The 20107-nt window shown below is 48.9% G+C and overlaps 1 protein-coding gene and 1 pseudogene across 1 annotated transcript; both read left to right on the top strand.

Annotated features, from left to right (window-relative positions):
• Window positions 1-12171: 12171 nt before the first annotated feature.
• On the top strand, window positions 12172-12323 carry LOC111760179 (U1 spliceosomal RNA; annotated as a pseudogene).
• A 4967-nt stretch (window positions 12324-17290) lies between these two features.
• MCEMP1 (mast cell expressed membrane protein 1) lies at window positions 17291-20107 on the top strand. Its single transcript, XM_004477136.4, has 7 exons — window positions 17291-17596; window positions 17898-17987; window positions 18459-18596; window positions 18798-18848; window positions 18946-19071; window positions 19341-19412; window positions 19519-20107. Exons 1-7 carry the CDS (start codon window positions 17542-17544, stop codon window positions 19533-19535), a joined length of 549 nt encoding a protein of 182 aa, XP_004477193.2. The 5' UTR covers window positions 17291-17541; the 3' UTR covers window positions 19536-20107.

The following is a 20107-nucleotide window of genomic DNA, read 5'->3' as shown; positions in this document are numbered from 1 at the left end:
CCCAGCCCCGATCCTTGAACCTCCCCTTCCCATCTCAGCTCAAAGATTGCCCCCTTAAAGAAGCCTTTACTTGATGTAAAGGCTGTGGTCACCAGAGCTTCTGAGGGATGGGAGGAGGAATAGGTGTGTTTTGGGGGCATTTTGGGGACTCTGGGTTTGTCCTGCATGACAATGCAGTGATGGATATAGGCCAGTGAATGTTTTGTCATAACTTAGAAAATTGTGTGGGACAGAGTGTAAGCTATAATGTGAACTGTAGTCCATGGTTAGTAGCAATGCTTCAATATGGGTTCATCAATTATAAAAAATGTACCACACTAATGAAGGAAAGTGTGGGAGGGGGAGGGAGTGGAGCATATGGGAATCACTTATATTTTTAATGTAATATTCATATAATCTAAAGCTTCTTCAAAAATAAAAAATAAAAAAAAACTTGTTTAAAAATAAAGATAATTAAAAATTTTTTAAAAACCCTTTACTTATTTCCTCATAGTATTTGGCAGCACTTGGTATGGTTTCTTTTTCTTTCTTTTATTTATTTACTTTATTAGAGAAGTCATAGGTTCACAGAAAAAGCACACTTAAAATACAGAGTTCCCATATACCACCCTATAAACACCTTGCATTAGCCTGGTACATTTGTTACAATCGTTGGAAGAACACTTTTGTCACTGTGCTAACAATTCAGTGCTGTTCATTATGTTTCCAATGTGGTGCTTCCATCACCACCATCCATTCCCAAAACTTTTCCAGCCTGGTTGTTTTGGGGTTCTTTTCCTGTCCTGTGGAATGGCTTCTATTCTGGATTTCACTGGTCGCTTCCTTGTGCCTTCATGACCAGGCGTTCCTGAGCCCCCTCCCACCCCACCCTGCCCTGCTGTGTTCTCTATGAACAGTTCTCTCTAAACCACAGGCCTGATTAGAGATCAGGTTGGCTTGTAAGCAAGACTTATTTCAGGAGGGAGGGCTGGGACTTCCTGTTGGGCGTGGCATCAGCTCTCCAGTGAGTTCTGCCTGGCCAGGTTTCCTGTCCCCACGACTGATGTGCAGGTTCAGATGGCGTCTCCCCTGGACCCCACCAGCTCTCCCCGTCCAGGTGTTAGCAGCCATCAGTTCTCAATGCCTCCATCCTTTACTCCCCGAAGGTCCTTTTCCAACTCTTTTCATTCTTTCTACAGCAAGTAGCTGGGGTTCTCCAAAGACGAACTTTCCCTCAGCGACCTAGTTGCTTTGTACAGAAAGTAGCAACCTAGTAGATTTTCTTTTTTTTTTTTGCTAATATATATTTTTAAAGATTTATTTATCTATTTCTCTTCCCCTCCCCCCCATCCCAGTTGTATGTTCTGTGTCTATTTGTGTTCTTCTTTGTCCACTTCTGTTGATGTCAGTGGCTCGGGAATCTGTATTTCTTTTTGTTGCGTCATCTTGCTGCGTCAGCTCTCCATGTGGGCAGCGCCATTCCTGGGCAGGCTGAAATTTCTTTCGCGCTGGGTGGCTCTCCTTACGGGGCGCACTCCTTGCGCGTGGGGCTCCCCTACGCAGGGGACACCCCTGCATGGCAGTGCACTCCTTGTGCGCATCAGCAGTGCGCATGGGCCAGCTGCACACGGGTCAAGGAGGCCTGGGGTTTGAACCGCGGACCTCCCATGTGGTAGACGGACTCCCTAACCACTGGGCCAAGTCCGCTTCCCTGGTAGATTTCCTTGACATGTGATTGTGGGATGCCCAGGAGGCCCCTGGACACGTGAGCATGGCAGGGAGGCTCAAGATGGGGACAGGTCTTAGGGTCACCAGTGGTCACACTGGAGGCATATAGGAGGCATCCAGGATCACTGACTGCCACTATCATCATCATCATCATCCTTCCTTCAGCACTCTAATGGGGCCTGGCCCTGGGCTGGGTGGTGGTTCCCAGTGAGAAGGAGGGACCCCCCTCCCTCCCCCCACTGAGAAACAGGATTCCTCGGGCTAACACCAGTGCTTTGGAAAGTTCCATGGCACACCTGGGATGAAGTGGGCATTTACATTCTCAATGTAGGAAGACTTATGGTTGTGCTTAATTATCCACATTACGGGTGGCAGTTTTTTGCCCCATGGGGTAGACAGGCCTCTTCTAGAATAGGAACTCTTAAAAAAAATATGAGGGCCCCAGGGAACCTGGACCAGCTGGCTGTACCAGGAGCAATAGTAGGATGGTGACATCAGGCAGAGGAGGGGGACAAAATACGAAGTGCTGGAAGCCTCCAGAGGGCCTCAGTGGCCCCAAGCAGGGAAAGGAAGTGATGCAACAGAGAGTTTTCCAGAGCCCAGGACTGAGGACAGCCAGGTCTGGACAAGGACTTCAGTCCTGAGGATGTGAACAAGTTGACCAAGGAAGTGAAGAAAGGAGAAAAACAGAGTGGTGGGGGAATCAAGGAAGCAAGGAGGAGTGCACTGTGTGTGTCTCCCTCCCCCACCCTCGCCTTTATTTTTGTTTGTAAAGTTGCTCAAATTCTTAAAACCCAAGTTAACCAACAGCCGCGGATGAGAATATTGTGAAAAAGGTGTCCGCCTGAGGAAATTGCCCCTTGAGTGGGAAGGCTCCACCCTGGAGGGCCTGAGCTGGGGTCCCCAGAGCCACAGCATCGGGACAGGAAAGGGAAGTCCTGGCTGTGGGTCCCTTCACTTTGGGTTACCACAGTTCCTTTTCGAGACTGTTCAGAGGCTCAGTCTCTGTGTTGGCGGCTGGGGAAACTTCTGGGAAAATCATGATACCGAAAGGTGACATTTGTGAAGCTTGGATGGAGTGCCATGCCCTGCCCTAGATGCACGCAGTCTCCTCCCTAACTCTCACCATGACCCTGTGAGGTAGTCGCTAGTAATGCTCCCATTTCAAAGATGGGGAAACTGAGGCCCAGAGATGCTAAACCCCTCGCTCATGGTCACCCAACTACTGAAGATGGCTGAGCTTGGGAAGGCGGCTGCGCCCCTCTTGAGTATAACTGCCACCCTTTCCTTGAATCTCCTCCAGCTCCTGGTCTGCTGTCTGAGCGCCCTGGGCACAGCTGGGAGGGAGGGGAAAGCGGGAGGGGCTGGGAGGACAGCCCATCCTGGTGGGCAGGGCCCTAAGATATGGGCTGCGTTGAGGGAGGAGGCTCCCCAAGGCCGTTCCTGTCCCCCTAGACTGTACCCTCGATGCACCAACACCCAGCCCCGGGTCCTCCCCCTCCCCCATCACCCATGGAGTAGGTGGGAGAAAGCATTGGTTAAGAGCGAGAACTTCGGCACAGGACAAATCTGGATCTGAGTTCTAGCTGGCTGTGGGACTTTGCAAAAATGGCTCAACTTCACGCAGCTTCACCTTCTGCATGTGTAAAATGGGGCTAAATGACATGGGGTTGCTCTGATAATTCAGGGAGGTGATGCCTGTAGAGGCTGAGGAGCTGTGGCGGCGGGGAGGGGACAACACAACGACTTGATTTTATTCCAGGAAGCTGTGGCCAGACCTCCCACCCCACCCTGTCCCCTTGCATTGGCAGTTCCTCAAATGGGGGGAGTGGTGTGGATTATTTCATAAACTTCTGTCCACAGGATTCCCATTTCCCCCAATTTCTTGGTTACTCCTGGGGAGTAGGAAGAGGAGGGCACTTTTATTTCACATACTTCTGCATTTGATTCTTTTTTTTTTAAAGAATGTTTTCTTTAAGACTTTAAAGGAAAAAAAATGCCAAAGGAATCCTTTCCCAAGAACATTTCTTCTCCCTCCCTCCCTTCCTTTCTTCCTTTTCCTTTTCTCTTCTCTCTTCTTCCCTCCCCTCCCCTTCCTTTCCTTAGAGAAAAGCTGGAATGGTGGCTGGAACCGTCCAGCGAGGTGACCCCCTTCCCCTTGAGTGCTGAAATGTGCAGGTCCTGGAGCCAGATGGCCTGGGTTCATATCCCAGCTCTTCCACCCTAGACCAGTCACTTAGCCTCTGTGCCTCAGTTTCTCCTTTTCTGGAGCAAAGATAGTAATTTTTGCCATCACTGGGTGGTTATGGCAGTGAAACGAGGTCATGCATGTGCACTGCTCAACCTTAGGCTAAGCGCTCGGCATGTAGATTCTGATAGCCCCAGGGCTCCCCTCTGTCAGAGGCAAGAGCCGGTGCACCAAGGAACATTGAGAGGCAGGAGTGGGTCTATGCCGAGGAAGGTCCAGGGCGGGGCTAACACAGGCACCTCCATGATTTTCACCATCAGCCCCAAGGCTTTTGCTGTCCTTACCCCAGGCACCACATGGAGCCACCCTGATTTGCAGGTGTCAGGGTGGCCAAAAAAAGTATGACTCACACAGGCACTGGATGCAACACAGCTGTACATACAGAGAAGAGACACCCGGACCTTCCCCCGCGCGCATCCCCCAGGGCCAGTGGGTCTCTATCCGCAACTGACGCAGAAAGATGATGCACATGCACCCTCTGTGCTGCTCTCTCCACACAGGAAAGAGAGGGAGAGAACAGACACAGCAGGATTGACCAGATGCCATAAAAGTCACACGCTTAGCAGACCAATCTCTGGGATTGCTTCCAAAAGCTCAGGGCAAAAGGGGTTGAGATGTGCAACACACCCCTCTCCGCTAGGGAACAGGTTTTATGTCCAGGAGCCCCAAGGAGGAGGTCAGTCCACATTCATCCTCTCTCCTGGGCCACCGAGCTCAGGGTTCATTCCTGGGTCACAGAGCAAGGTGGGAGCCTGTCCCGTTCCACACAGAACTGCCCCCTGTCCTCTCCGGCTGCACGGTGGTTCTTCCACAGTCTGAAACTGCCTGTGGAAACCCAGCCAGACTCTCCCTCTCTTTGCTAAAGAACTCTGGCAGCTTCCAAGACTTTTCTTCTGCTTTTCCCTCATGCCTAGAGGGGAGGACACAAGCACGCTTGGCTCTTTTCCCAGCTGGCATCTTAGGAGAGTGACCAATCAGAGGCTCAGGTTTCCTCTGAAGGTCACTTCCATGGGACATGGCAACAGTTTCTAGTCTTCAGGGTTACACAAACCCCCTTTGTTCAAGTAACACTTCAAGGACAAATGTATATTAACCGAGAAAGCCAGAATAAGCTGGTAATAGCTAGGAATAATTCACAAAGCACCCACGGCACAGGAACCCAATTATGTGGGGGCAGAAAGATTCTCTCTGTGGCTGCAGAAGAGAGGGAGGCCATTTCCAACATGTCTTTCAGAAACTCCTTTTTTCAAATTATAATTTAAATTATGAGTGTCTGGTGGTGATGGTTATGCAACTGAATGCATTTGTTGCTGCCCATAGAAGTCACTAAAAAGGGTGAATTTTACTGTATGTAAATTACACCTTAATAAATCTGATTTTAAAAGATACTGGGGATGGACAGCGGATGTAGCTCAAGTGGTTCAGTACCTGCCTCCCATGTACGAGGTCCAGGGTTTGATCCCCGGTACCTCCTAAAAACAAAATAAAACAAACAAATGAAAAACCCACCTCTCATTGGGGAGCAGATGTAGCTCAGTGGTTGAATGCCTTCTTCCCAGGTATAAAGTCCTGGGCTCAATCCCTGGTACCTCCTGAAAAAACAAAAAAATGGGAAAAATCATGGAGCATACCAGTATACATCAAAATGCATCTGAACATGTAAGATAGGTGCATTTTATTATATTTAAATTATACCTCAATAAAGTTGATTTAAAAATTGTAAGTATGTGACTGTTCTATTTTATTTTTTAAAGGCTTGGCTCTGGAATTTTACTAGATAGCATTAGGAGCAAAATTGAGGCCACTAGAGCTCAGCTTCATTGGTAGAAATCAGGGGACTAAAAGGATTTTGTTTATTTGAAAGAGAATTAAGAAATGTTTGTGAATTAAAGGATACTGTCAAGAGAGTGAAAAGACAGCCTACAGAATGGGAGGAAATAATTGCAAGTCTTACATCTGATAAGAGTCTAGTATCCAGAATATATAAAGAGCCTCTATAACTTAGTAACAATAAAGCAAGCAACCCAATTTAAAAATGGGCAAAGAACTCTCATGCATTGCTGGTGGGAGTGTAACATGGTGTAGCCACTGTGGAAAACAGTTTGGTGGTTCTGCAAAAAGTTAAACGTAGAACTACCATATGACCCGATTTCACTACTGGGTGTATCCGCCAAAGAACTGAAAGGAGGGACTCAAACAATATATGCTGTGGTGGTGTGAAACTGTATGTACCCCAGAAAATGATGTCCTTAGAGCTAATCCATTCCTGTGGGTGTAAACTTATTGTAAGTAGGACCCTTTGATGAGGTTACTTCCATCCAAGTGTAGCCCAGGGCCGGTCTTAAACCTCTTCCTGGAGTCCTTTATAAAAGCCATCAATGGCTGCTTCCTTCTTGGCCAGGGCAGGTGAGCCAGAGGGAGGCCAGGGGTTGAGCATTACAGAGGGGCAGGTAGGCTGCTGGTCCCTGCTCTGCATGGACATGACCTAAATTGTTTACTGCTGCCCCTTCACATGCTTTCACCTGTCACTAAGTAGTATAATATTATATTTTGGGTCCCCCCTCTCCAGCTCACAGGCCACACAAAAAACAGGTGCTGTGGTTAGTGTATGCCGAGGAGACTTGAAAATCTCTGGATTGTCCATGTGCCACCTGGGTCCTGAGCCTCAGTGGAGGTGCAACACCTACTCTCTGGTTCATTGGATTTACCCAAGTCAGCTAGTAGGGAGGTGAGGATGGTCAACCACCATACCAGGGAACTGAGAGAGTCTACAGCTCCAAGCAGGAGAATCCCATCCATCAGCCAGGTGGGATCTAAGCACCCCCCTCAATTTAGAGGTGGAGTGGGCACCGCCATCCCAGGATCCTCAGGATGGAGGAATAAAATATGGATTAGAGTGGACTTACTGGTATTCTACTATAGAACTATTGTGACATTGTATCATTGATGTGGAGACAGTAGCCACTGGAGTTGCTGAGGGCAGGGAGAGGGAAAAAGAGGTGTGATGTGGTGCAATTTTCGGGACTTGGAGTTGTCCTGAACGATATTGCAGGGACAGATGCTGGACATTATATATCCTGCCATAACCCACTGAATGGCCTGGGGGAAGAGTGTAAACTACAATGTAAACTATTATCCATGCGGGGTAGCAGTGCTCCAAAACGTATTCATCAAATGCAATGAATGTACACTAATGAAAGAAGTTGTTGATGTGGGAGGAGTGGGGGCGGGGGGAGTGGGGCATATGGGAACCTCCTATATTTTTTAATGTAACATTTTGCATGATCTTTTTGTGTATTTTAAAAATAAATAAAATGTATATTGAGAAAAAAAAAACCAAAAAACAGATGATGGGCTGGACTTGGCCCATGGACCCTAGTTTGCCAATCCCTGCTGTACAGTATTCCATTGAAGGAATAAAGCACAGTTTTATTTATCCATTAGCCCACAATTGGCACACAATCCATTGGTACACAATCCTTGCACAGGGATATTATTCTAGTCACGTTTGCACCCCCCATCCCTGCATCTGAATCTCATTTTCACCTCTCCCTCGACCATGGCTCCCTAACTAAGCCCCCACTACCCCTGAGGAACGTCCTCAGCCCAGATGTGGGGAAGGCTAGTGCTCTTGAAGGAGTCCTGGCAGGGAGCAGGGTGCAGCATTCCACCCCTGGGCCCCTGGAGCAGACTGTTGGCCCGGATGTGGGAAGTGAGGGCAGGGAGGCAAAGGACTTATTAGCCAAAGCAGGAAGTCCCATGCTTGGAAGCCTTGAAGGGGGAGGCTGTGGTGGGACTCGTAATCCATGTCCCAGATTTGGCCTGCGGAATCCACAGAGAGAGGGAAAGTGCAGCTGCTCTTGCCCCACCCATAACACCAGTGAGGGGTCTAGGGTAAAGCTGAGCCTACAGCCCTGACTCCCCACAGGGACCCAGAGGTCCAGATTCTACATCCACCTATCTCCAGGATGGGAATGGTCTGACCCAGCTCTGGGTTCCTCCAGCTGCACCTGCAGGAGGAAGCTTCTCTCCTTCCTCCCCCTCCATCTCCCTGTCCTGGGGTTGCTGGTGTCCAGTGAGGCATTGTTTCCTATGGATGCAGACATCAATCAGAAGATCCAGGAGGGCACCAGATTTCTAAATGAGGAGTCTCGGGACCACCCTTGTTGATGCCTCAGGGGCCCCTGTGGTCCCTGATGACGACCAGCTTCAACCCAGCCCCAACCCTAACCATATCTCCACCTGCAGCCCAACCCCACTCCCAACCTCAAACACAACTCTAGTCCCAACCTCAACCTCACACTGAACCCCACTCCCAATCTCAAACATAACTCCACCCCCAACCTCAAAACCAACTCCAACCTCAACATATCTCCACTTACAAGCCAACCTCCAACCTCAACCCAACCCCAGTCCCAACCTCAAACACAACTCTATTCCCAACCTCAAACTGAACCCTACTCCCAAACTCAACCTCAATATATCTCCACCCGCATCCCAACCCCATTCCCAACCTCAGCCCAACCCCACCCCCAGCCTCAAACACAACTCTATTTCCAACCTCAACCTCAACAGATCTCCACCTGCAGTCCAACCCCACTTCCAACCTCAAACCCAACCCCACTGCCAACCTCAAACATAACTCCACTCCCAACCTCAAACCCAACTCCAACCTCAACATATCTCCACCTACAGGCCAACCCCACTCTCAACCTCAAACCCAACCCCACTGCCAACCTCAAACATATCTCCATTCCCAACCTCAACCCAACCTCTCTTCCAATCTCAAACACAATTCTATTCCCAACCTCAAACCCAACCCCACTCCCAACATGAAACCCAATCCCAACTGTAGATTCCAAAAATAGATATTGGATTATGTTATAAACTGGTGTGTCCCTCTGGGCATATTAGATTACTTTGGATTCAGAGGTTTCACTTTTACTTGATTAAATAATGATTAAGGCTTTAGTTGGGCCACGTCAGTACAACATTGCAGGGGGCAGGGACTCACAGAGAAACTGAACCGCAGAGAAGGGAGGTTGGAGTTTTGAGCTGGAGCCCAGGAAGTAAGTACACAGAGGAGCAGAGCAGCTGAGACCAGAGAGAATCGAGCCCCAGTGAGAGAGACAGAGCTGGTTGCCTGAAAGTTTATAGCTGGCCTTGTGGAGAGAGCAGGGCAGCTGAGTCTTGAGAAAAACAAGCACCAGGAAGAGAGGAACCCAGGAAGGCTGAACCCTTGCAGATGTTGGCAGTCATCTCGATCCAACACAAGGCAACAGACTTTGGTGAGGGAAGTACCTTATGCCTTGTGGCCTGGTAACTGTAAGCTTCTACCCTAAAAAAAAAATGCCCTTTGTAAAAGCCAACAGATTTCTGGTATTTTGCATCAGCACCACTTTGGCCAATACACCAACCCAGCCCCAACCCAAGCTCAAATTCAACCCAACTACTTCAACCCCAGCTCCATCATCTACCCAACACCAATCCAGGCCCATCTTTTAACCTTAGCTCCAAGCCGAACTCCAACTTCCACCCAAACCTAGCCCCACTGTTAACCCCAAATTCTTCCTTACTCTCAACTTTTGTGAAGATAGGGCTCTGGGAAGTAGTGAGCTCTCTATCACCTGGACCTTCCCCAGAGGAGTTTTTATATATAAACTTTTTAAAAAACATACTTACAGGAAGCAGATTTGGCTCAACGGATAGAACATCCACCTACCACATAGGAGATCCAGGGTTCAAACTCAGGGCCTCCTGACTTGTGTGGTGAGCTGGTCCATGTGCAGTGCTGATGTGTGCAAGGAGTGCCATGCCACACAGGAGTGCCCCCCATGTAGGGGAGCCCCACGCGCAAGGTGCACTCCTCAAGGAGAGCCGCCCCACGCAAAAAAAGTGCAGGCTGCCCAGGAGTGGTGCTGCACACACGGAGAGCTGACGCAGCAAAATGATGCAAGAAAAAGAGACACAGATTCCTGGTGCCTCTGACAACAATGCAAGAGGACAAAGAAGAACACATAGCAAATGGACACAGAGAGCAGACAATGGGGGGGGGGACAGAACTAAATAAAAATAAATCTTGAAAACAATTATACTATTAAAAAATAAAAAAAGATACTTAGATTACATAAATGTTTCATAAAAAACATGGGGGATTCCCATATGCCCCACTCCCTACCCCCATACACACACATTTTCCCACTTTAACAACATCCTTCATTAGTGGGGTACATTTGTTACAATTGATGAACACATTTTGGAGCACTGCCACAGAGCGTGGATTATAGGTTAAGCTGTAGTTTACACTCTCTCCCGCACCATTTTATAATGGTTATGACAAGATACACCAGGGGAGTTTTCTTAACCCTCTGCCTATCTCCAAACCACCAGGACCCCAGGAAGGGACAGTGTCTAAGGAAGCATGATGTCCATAGGAGACCTGGTGCAGAATTCTGGTTTCCAGGCCCCTAGCTCCTGTTCCAAGTCCCCTGGGAAGCACCCCCACCCCAATGCCCAGTCTCCATCTCGCTAGAATCCTCAAAGCCAGGCCTCTACTTCTCTAGGATCCTATTAGCAGGATTCCATTTCCCTGGGACGGCCTCCCAGCCCCCCACGTGTCCTTCGCCCATGCCCTGGAGTCGGAGGCTCACGTCCCCCAGCCTCCCAGCCTCCCAGCCTCAGGTCCCAGCTGCCTCCGCTCCCTCCCGGAGCCGTCACCGTCACCGCCACTGGCGGCACGTGTGGCTCAGCCTATGGGCGTGTGCGCCGGGACCACAGCCACTGCGAAGGCGCACACACCCACTGGCCCCCTGCGCGCTGCTGTCGCTCGCAGCCCACCCTCTGAGGTCGCGCGTGCGCCACGAGGGCTGGGGGCGGCGAGGGAGGCTGGGGCCAGGCCTTGGAGGGGCGGCGCTGGAAAGAAACCTCCAGCTTTTGGAACCCATGCGGGCATGGTGCGCGTTTCTTTCGTGGGGTATGGGGGGCTGATCTGGCGTCTCCGGGAAAAGCTGGGCGCGTGATGCTGGGGCGGGGGGCGACTTTCTCCTGCCCCACCCCTACCTCTGAAAATGGGGTTCCGGCTTCCTCCAGTGACACCCCCACATTCAGGAGGTGGCATGATCTTACCTTCGGGGCCACTTTGAAGGTCAATCTTGGGTCTCGGGCCTCCCAAGAAATTGCTGAGTCATCCCCTCCCTGCCGGCGCCTCACTTGGAGACTTCATCCAGCATGCAGTCCAGGTAGTTGACCGGCCTGAATTCAGGGCCTCTCTTTGTTACTACCCACTCGCATCCAAGGACCCCCAAGGAGTGGACAGAAGCTTTGGGAAGGAAAGGGACAGGAAGGTGTGTTCACACGGGCCTGCTGAGAACTACCCGCAGTCAAGCGCCACGATGACCTATCTTCACTCTTGGAGGTGCAGTTGCAAAGCAATTACGACCAGCGGTACACAGGGGTGTGTACACCCTCATGAACACCGGACGATGAAAACTCAGCCTAGGGGCCCTGTTTGCTCTGAGTTGGATCGCTGGTGCTTGGAACAGAGCATGACACATAGTAGGCGCTCAGTAAATGCTTGCTGAATAAATAACCACAGGTACTTTCAGATATACCACGCAGGTGCATGTACTATGCGTACATACGGTTGCACAATCCAGTTACTACGGTCACACGGGGACAGGTTCACAGACATGCCCCACCCAACCTCTGCCCACAGACACAAGAAGGCAGCTCGGAATGTGGATGCACCCACAAAACTGCAGACAGGCCCATAAATGGGGCAGTCACATTCATACCCTAGACAGGCCTAGGGGTTTCCCACTTCAAGGCCTAGCCTGGATCCACTCCAGTCTGGATCAGCAGCCAATGCCCTGGAAGGCAAATGCCCAGAATCCCCTGCTTCCGACACAAATCCAGGTGATTCAGGTCCAGATGCCTGGGAATCCTGGTCCAGGAGCCTTAAAATCCAGTACCTGAGAGAATGAATAACACAGTGAACCCAGAGGTGGATGAGAATTGTAGTTAATAGTACAAATGCAAGAATATCCTTCTGTGAGCTAGAACGGATATACATTACTACTGCAGGGCGGTGGGAAATTGGAGAAGCATGGGAAAAATACAATTACTGTAACCTAAAGTTACATTGGACTAGAGTTCACAGCAATACTGTAATATCCTTCATCAGTGCCAAAGATGTATTGTGTCAACAATAGGGGTGTATACTTAACTGGCATGGGAGGTACCATGATCACAAAGGTGTTTTTCCCAGTGTGAGGCTTATCCATTGTACTCCAGATGTGCAACTTCCCCAAATGCGGGAAACTCGACTGCAAAATTTGTGGTAGTGGGGACTGTATTCACGCTCTCCTCTTAAAAAAAAAAAAAAAGATACCCCCCCACACACCAAATAATAGGGGTGTGTGGCAGTTTACTGTTATTTATGAATTCCAAAAAAGATATTTGATTATGTTCCCAAACAGGTCTGTTCCTCTGGGCATAATACTTTTTGATTATATTAGAATCAGCTGCGCTGTCATTGATTAAATTGTGTTAAGATTGGGGCTTTGATTGACCACATCATTAGCACGTGCAGAGTTGAGTCCCCACCCTTTGGTGTGGATAAAACAGTTTCTCACATGGAGGGAGACATACAAAGAAGCAAACACAGGAGAAGAACACAGAGGAATAGAGACAGCTCATTAGACAGGATCCTGTGGCCCCAGGAAGAGATGAGTCTTGATAGTTTACAGCTGACCCTGTGACGAGACCAGAGCAGCTGAAAGAAATGAGCCACTGCGAGAGAGACGAGCCTTATGTCAACCTACAACTGAGATCAGGAGTAGCTGGGACGACGGAGCCTTAGGAGGAAGAGGAAAGCTGACTCCTCCCAGACATCGCCCGCCATCTTGCATCAACATGTGACAAGAGACTTTGGATGAGAAAGTACCTCTTTGGTAACCTTTTTTTAAATATACTTTTTTATTTTTATTTTTTTAAAAGAAACTTAAATTACATAAATGTTACACACAAAATATAGGGAATTCCATATCCCCTGCTCCTTAGCCCTCCCACATTTTCCCACATCAGCAACATCCTTCATTAATGTGGTACATTTGTCACAACTGATGAACACATCTTGGAGCATTGCCACTAAACGATGATTATAGTTTACATTGTAGTTTACTCTTTCTCCCACACATTTTTCTTAAGTAATCTTGAGTTGGATTCTTTAGGGCCTTGTAACTGTAAGCTTCAACCCCAAATAAATACCTTTATAAAAGCCAACAGAGTTCTGGTACTTTGCATTAGCACCCCTTTGGTTGACTAATACAGGGGGTATGGGAAAAATATGCCAAATGTATGTTATAGGCCATAGTTAGTGATAATAGTCTGATGATAGAATTTCATAATCTGTAACAAATGTTCCACAATGGTGTGGTGTGTTGGTGAAGGGTTGTTGTATGGGAATTATACACATGTGGATGATTGTTTCGTAAGTTTACAACTTTTGTGATATAAATACCTTTTTATTTTTATTTTTTATTTTTTTTAAGTTTTCACTGAATGTTTAATGGGACAATAGGTGAACCCTGAGCATCAAGCTAAATCTGCCGTAACAGCAGACTGACATTTCCAGTAAACTTCAAATGTATTTCAAACAACCAAACATATCAAAATTTTTATAGTTTTATTAATCCTCTGGTGAAAAATCTGCAAAATCACCAATCAAGTCACTGAAGAATCTTTACTCCTTCTGTTATCCAATCTCCAGCTCACTTTTTGCCAGCACCAACATTGGCCTTTGCAGTCCCCCTGACTTTCTTCATTCTGTTCTTGCATTCTTTTCGCTGTTTTCTTGGGTCTTTTTCTTCTCATACAGGCCGTGTCTTGCAAGTCTGTGTTTGGGTTCATTTTTCTTTGCATAATCCAAGGAATCATAAATCATGCCAAAGCCAGTTGTCTTGCCGCCACCAAAATGGGTTCTGAATCCAAATACAAAGATGACATCAGGTGTGGTCTTGTACATTTTGGCTAGTTTTCCCCGAATTTCTGTCTTAGGTACTGTTGCCTTCCCAGGATGAAGGACATCGATGACCATTTGTTTCCGCTGAAGTAGTGTGTTAGTCATGAACTTCCTGGTCCGGGTAGTTACAGTGTCATTCATGATGGCTGGAGTTCTTCAGGCAGCCAGGGAGCTAAATACCTTTTTAAAAAAGAAAGAAAAACAAAACAAAACAAAAACCAGTTCCTGAGAGACACAGACCTCAAAATTCCTAGAAGGGAGTGGATGTAGCTCAAGTGGTTGAGCACCTGCTTCCCATGTACAGGTCCCTGGGTTCAATCCCCAGTACCTCCTTAAAAAAATGGAAGAATCCCTAGTGTCCAGTCTTGAAAGAGTCGCCCAGACTCGAATGTCACAGTTCCCAGTAGCACAGTCCAGGGGCTGGAGAAGGGGTTATAGGGTGGGGTCTGAGACCCTCATTCCAGTGCCACCACCATCTAAGATGGCCCAGTCCCCTGCAATCCTGGTCAGTCATGAGAATAATTTCTACCACTCTTGGTGCCCTTGGAACCCACCCAGACCCCAATCCAGGAATTCCCCTTTCAGCACCTCTCTCTTGACTGCTGATAGGGATTGGGTGAGATTACTGAATTAGGAATTTGACCAGGACCAGAGAGCATGGTTCCTTCACTGATATGGTAGGGCATTTCTTTGCCTCCAGACTCTCTGTGAATTTTCCTTGTCTTCAAGCCCCACCAAACTACCCCCTGTACCTGGACCCAAAGTGGGCCTCTCCAGAGTCTTCAATTCGGTCAGCCCCCTGACCCGGAGTACAGATGTGGAGATCACCTCTTAGTGCCTCTGTGACTTTGGACAGGCAAGACCCCCTTCTCAAGCTTCTGTTTCCTCCTTCTCCAACTGCCCAGCCCTCTTGTGGTTGCCAAGATTTTTTTCAGTTGCAAGTGTGGGAAACCCCACTTCAGGATGGCTTGAGCAAAAATAAATAAGCAAACAAATAAATAAATGGATGTGTCTGGATTGTGTTCACTGAGCAGCCCAGGGTTAGAATACAGGATTCAGGTATGGCTGGATCCAGGATCTCAAATGGTATCTCCAGGCCCCAGACTGCCTGTCAGCTCTGCTTTGCTTGGTGCTGGCTTCCCTCTCAAGTAGGCACTTACATCTTCTTAGTCTGGCAGCCCCAGCAGAGGAAAGAGAGAGAATGCCTCTGTGTATGGTTAATCCAGCAGAAGTCCAAGACCCAGTTTCACTGGCAAGGCCTGACTCATATGCCCATACCCGTGTCAATTCTTAGGCTCTTTTTGGCTGGGCCTGGACATTGTGCCCACCCTAAATCAATCCCTGGTTTCTTATTGGCTGCACTTGGAACACATTTCCTTTCCCCGCAAAAGCTGAGAATGTTCCTCCATGAAAGGGGGCAGGTGCTTAGTTGGACAACCCCACTGATGATTCCCATGGAGCCTTCTCAGGCCACTTTGACTGGCCTGCATGTGGACCTCCAATTTAGGGACAGGGCTTAGCCCCACTGAGCAAGGGACCTGTGCAATGCTGCAGCCCAGCCCCCCGCTCTTGGCCAGCAGAGCAGGGCCAGCTCCCGTTGGTCTGTTTCCTCGGTGACTGTTACATCAGAAGGAGTTCGCAACTCTCAAGAGCAGACTTCTTCCTAAAAAGAGGCCTTCTTAGGCAGAGGAACTGGTATTTAGTCACAATTAAACGTATCTTTCTTGAGACTGGATTAGGCAATATTTTAGGAAACAGATCTTAGGACCGTTCCAAAGTTATCTCAGATCTACCCTACATTTTAAACTAAAACATAGTTCCTGCACTTAAAAGTCTTTCCCTTATCATTTTTTTTTCAAAAGGGAGAAAATTATAAAACCCTAGACCTGTGCTGCCCAATATGGTAGCCACTGAGCCCTTGAAATGTGGCCAGTTGAAATTGAGATGCTCTTTAAGTGGAAATACACCCCTGATTTTGAAGACTTAGTACCAAAAAAAAAAAAAAAAAAGTAAAATATTTCATTACTAATTTTAAAATATTGTGTACATGCTGAAATGATTATATTTTGGACATATGATATTAAATAAAATATACTATTAAAATTAATTTAGCTTGCTCTTTTTACCTTTTTCAAATGGCTACATATGGGTTCACATTATACTTTCATTGATTGGAAGGCACTGCTCTAGACACAAGAGAAAATTCCCCATATATTTTGTCCCCTTTTTATCCCCAACATTGAAGGTCAGATAAATACAAAAAAAAAAACTAAGACATTGTGATAGTTAATTTCATGTGTCAATTTGGCTAGGTTATGCTGTCCAGTTGTTTGGTCAAGCAAGTACTGATCTGATTTTTACTGTGAGGTATTTCATAGAAGGATTTGCATCTATAGTCAGTCGATTGCATCTATGGCTGATTGCATCTACAATCAACAAGGAGCTTGCCCTTGGGAGTGAGAGGAGTCTCCTTAACCAATCAGTTGGGAGGTCTTAAAGCAGGAACTGAGGATTTCAGATGTCAGAAAGAAGAATTTCTGCCTTTTCTTCAGTCAGCCAGCTTCTCCCCTAGGGAATACAACTCCACCTCCGTCAGAGTTTCAGGACTTGTGGCATGCTCTACAGAGTTTGGACATGCCAGATTTCAGGATCACCGTTTTCGAAGTTTCCAGCTTGCAGGCTGCCCTACAGAATTCAGATTTGCCAATCCCCATGGTTGTATGAGTCAATCCCAGTGAAAATATTCTACACAGACTGTAGGTGTTTATATGCATAAATATGTGCATTTCTCTGTACAAGCATGTGTACAAGTAGACTCATGAATGTGTGGTGTGCATCTGTGGGCAAAAGTGTGAATGTGGGTATTGAGAAGTGTGTACAAGTGGGGGAGTGTGTCTGAGTCTGAGCATGGGAGCAGATATGTGGGTGAGCACACCTGCAATCTGGGGGGCTCTCCCTGAGGTGGGGACGGGGAAACTGCCTCCAGGCTCCTTCATAGCTGGGGATGGGCGAATGGTTCTGGCCTCTGTCCCAGAAGTGGGTGTGGAGTTCCAGTGGTTAGCTCCATTGCCTCACATCCGCTCCCTTCCTCCACAGGGGCTCGGAGAAGTTCTTGGTGGTGGGACTGGGGGCGGGAAGTCTGGGAAACCCAGGAAACTTGCTTCCAAGTCCAGCTGCTCTGATTCCTGAAAGGTGGGACTCTGGGGTCCCACAGCTTCCCTCTGGAGACCAAAAGGAGACCAGAGGATAAGGTCCACCTAGATAGACATCACAGAGCTTCCCAGTAAGTTCCTGACCATTTTAGTCCCATCTCTGAGTCTGGGGGCTTCTCATCTTGGGCATCCTCGAGACCCTGGTTTCCTAAGGTTCTCTTGATCTGGGGGGCAAGGATGGGAGAATCCTGGGTCCCTGGAGAGAGAAGTCTGGCCCCTTTTTCCTCCCCCTTTCACCCCAGGACTTCCTCATCTGCCCTTGACATTTTCCGGTGGGCGGGGATGTGTGTGGACAAACTGGCAGGTCAGGGACCATGGAGGCTGAGGAAATCTTCACGAACTAGGAGGTGAAGATGCAGATGGCAGACTTCAAAGACAAGAAACGGGGGGGCGCTGCCAAAAACAAAGGTTAGGAACCTTGGGGTGGGAAGGAGAGAGACCAAGAAGGAAAGGTTGGGGTGAGAGGAATAAGGGGGGCCCAGAAGCTGGCTCCTTCCCCTGCCTACGATGTGTGTGTGTGTGTCCCTTAATCCACACCCTCTACGTAACCAAGAAGATTGCAGGTCCTTAGACTTTATCTTATGCCCCCAGAAATTTATTATGTGCAGGAGTTTAGTGAGCCAAGATCTTTGAAACCCGCCCCCCCCCCCCCCCCCCGCCAAGTTCTGGGCAGGTTTCCAAAACCCCCTCCCACCGACTCACCCCACAGGTGCAGATGACCCTGACTATGAGAATATCGCCTTCACCTTCAGAAACCATGGCCAGCCAAAGAGCAGTCATTTACCACCCAAGAATCAGGGTGAGCCAATGCTGCAACTTGGGGAAGCAACAAGTGGAAGGTCATTGCTGGGAGAGGGGTGTTGTGTGGGGCTTGGATCAGTGGTGTGGGGTGTGGTGGCATCATCGACTGTGATGGTGACAGAGGTGGAGGTAGCTTTGCAGGTGATGTTAGCAGTGGGTATCTGCCCTGCTAGTGATGGTGCTGGAGTGGGTGTTGGTGGAAGTGTTGGGTGACGGTGCTGGCAATGGTGACTGTACATGACAATGTGGTTGATCAGGGAGGCACAGGTGACAGAGCTGGTGACAGTGCTTGGGAGAGGCTTGCTGTGGTGACAGTGTTGGCAACTGTTGGTGGTGATGACAAGAGGTGAGAGTGTGGTTGATGGGGACAGCTTCTGGAGGCATTGGGGAGAGAATGTGTGACAGAGGTATGAGGGTTTGAGGATGGTATTGGATGTTGGAAGTCACCTGGCCTGTTTCTCTGCCCCAGTCCCAGCGAAGCCCAGCCCACCTTCGGACTCTGCCCAGGTCCCCCACGAGTTGCACAAAGTCTTCATGGGCCTGTACATTCTTCTAGCTCTGATTTTTCTCTTCTGCATCATTCTCTCAGCCTTGGTCCTGGTGAAGAGTGAGTGTTGTTGTTGTTGTTGTTGTTGTTGTTTGGTGGGGGGCAGTTGGCCTGGGGCAGTGGGGAGGAGTCCTCAGGGGTGGGGTGGGCCCACTATTTCCATCCTGTCTGTCTTCCCCCAGGCCCTCTTCCTTCCCCAAACCTGCTCCCAGGAAGGCAGAACTGGGGAGATTCACAGGTTCTCCTGTCCCTTTCTGACAGGTTCTGTGAGGTCCCAGGAGCTGCTGGTCATGAAACAGGAGCTGTGGAACAGTAAGGGAGGACTATGGGAGCCCAAGAGGTCGGGGCAGGAGCAGGGGCTCCTGGGAGAGTGGCGTTGAGATGGACACCCCTGCTTCCATGCCCTCAGTCTCCAACTCGGTGAGGGAATGCCAGGAGGAGCAGAAGGCAATCAGGAGACTTGTCCAGCAGAACAGAAATGTGTTCGAGTCCAGTGTCCAGCGCGGGGACAAAAAACTGAGTCAGCTGCAAACAGGTGCCCTCACAGAGCTTGTCTCCAATTGGCAAGTCTGTATCACTGCCTAGTGCTGGGCTGGGTGCTGGGAATCATGGGGGAGAGTCGGGGTGCCTGTCTCTCTAAAGCTCAGGGTTTGGAGGGGTGATGGCCAGTGCCCCCAGACTAGCCTGGGAGCTATTTAAATGCTCTTGGCTGCACCCCAAGCTGGGGGTTGGGCAGGGAGGAAGGGGCCTACCAATGAAGGTGGGGGCCCAACTTCCCAGCTTCCTCCTGCCCCCTCCCCACAGATATTACCGAAATCAAGAGTAAGGTACAGAATATTCAGAAAATCTCTGAGATGCTGGAGAAGCTGAATTCACGTAAGTCAGGGCAGCGGGAGGTGGGCGAGGGTGAGGGACGGACTTGGTCCCAGATACTGTCCCAGGGGCATTGTTCTGTCTGACACTGGGTCTCTTCCCCCGCCAGAGCCCAAATCTGTATAAATGAGAAGACGTCAGAGCCATATCTGCAGCTTGGAGAAGGGTTGCACCTCCCAGCGAAGACAAAACGCGGAGGTCCTAGCCCAATCTGAACCCGTCCTCATCCCCACATATAGAAATTCGTTGTCATGGTGAATGAGTGTCGTGGCGTTGTGTGCATGTCAGCATTTCTTCGAGAGTGGGCGTTTCAGCACATCACAGGAATACATTTACTGTGAGCATGGATGTCCCAGCTAGCGCAGTATCACGCCTGGGCTCACTGCACCTGTGACGTACACGTGTGTACCGCTGTGTGTTGTGAGAGTAATCATGCCATGGTGGGTGGCTGCGTGAGGACACAAAAATGTGTCACTGTGAGTGTGGGTGCTGGCGACGTGTTGTGTGTGCTTCGTGTGATGGTGAATGTGGGTGGTGAGATGTGTGCCCCTGTGCTACTGTGGGTGGGTGCAGGTGGACGTGAACGTGGCTTATTGATGTGATTATGTAATCCTGTGCATTCATAACGTTTGTATGTGTCCATTTGTTTCTGCACTTGCATGTTGTGATGTGTGAATAGAAAATATAATGGGAAATCA

Source organism: Dasypus novemcinctus, chromosome 19, assembly GCF_030445035.2.
Source record: "Dasypus novemcinctus isolate mDasNov1 chromosome 19, mDasNov1.1.hap2, whole genome shotgun sequence".
Classification (NCBI taxonomy): domain Eukaryota; kingdom Metazoa; phylum Chordata; class Mammalia; order Cingulata; family Dasypodidae; genus Dasypus; species Dasypus novemcinctus.
This window is presented reverse-complemented; position numbering and strand designations above follow the sequence as displayed.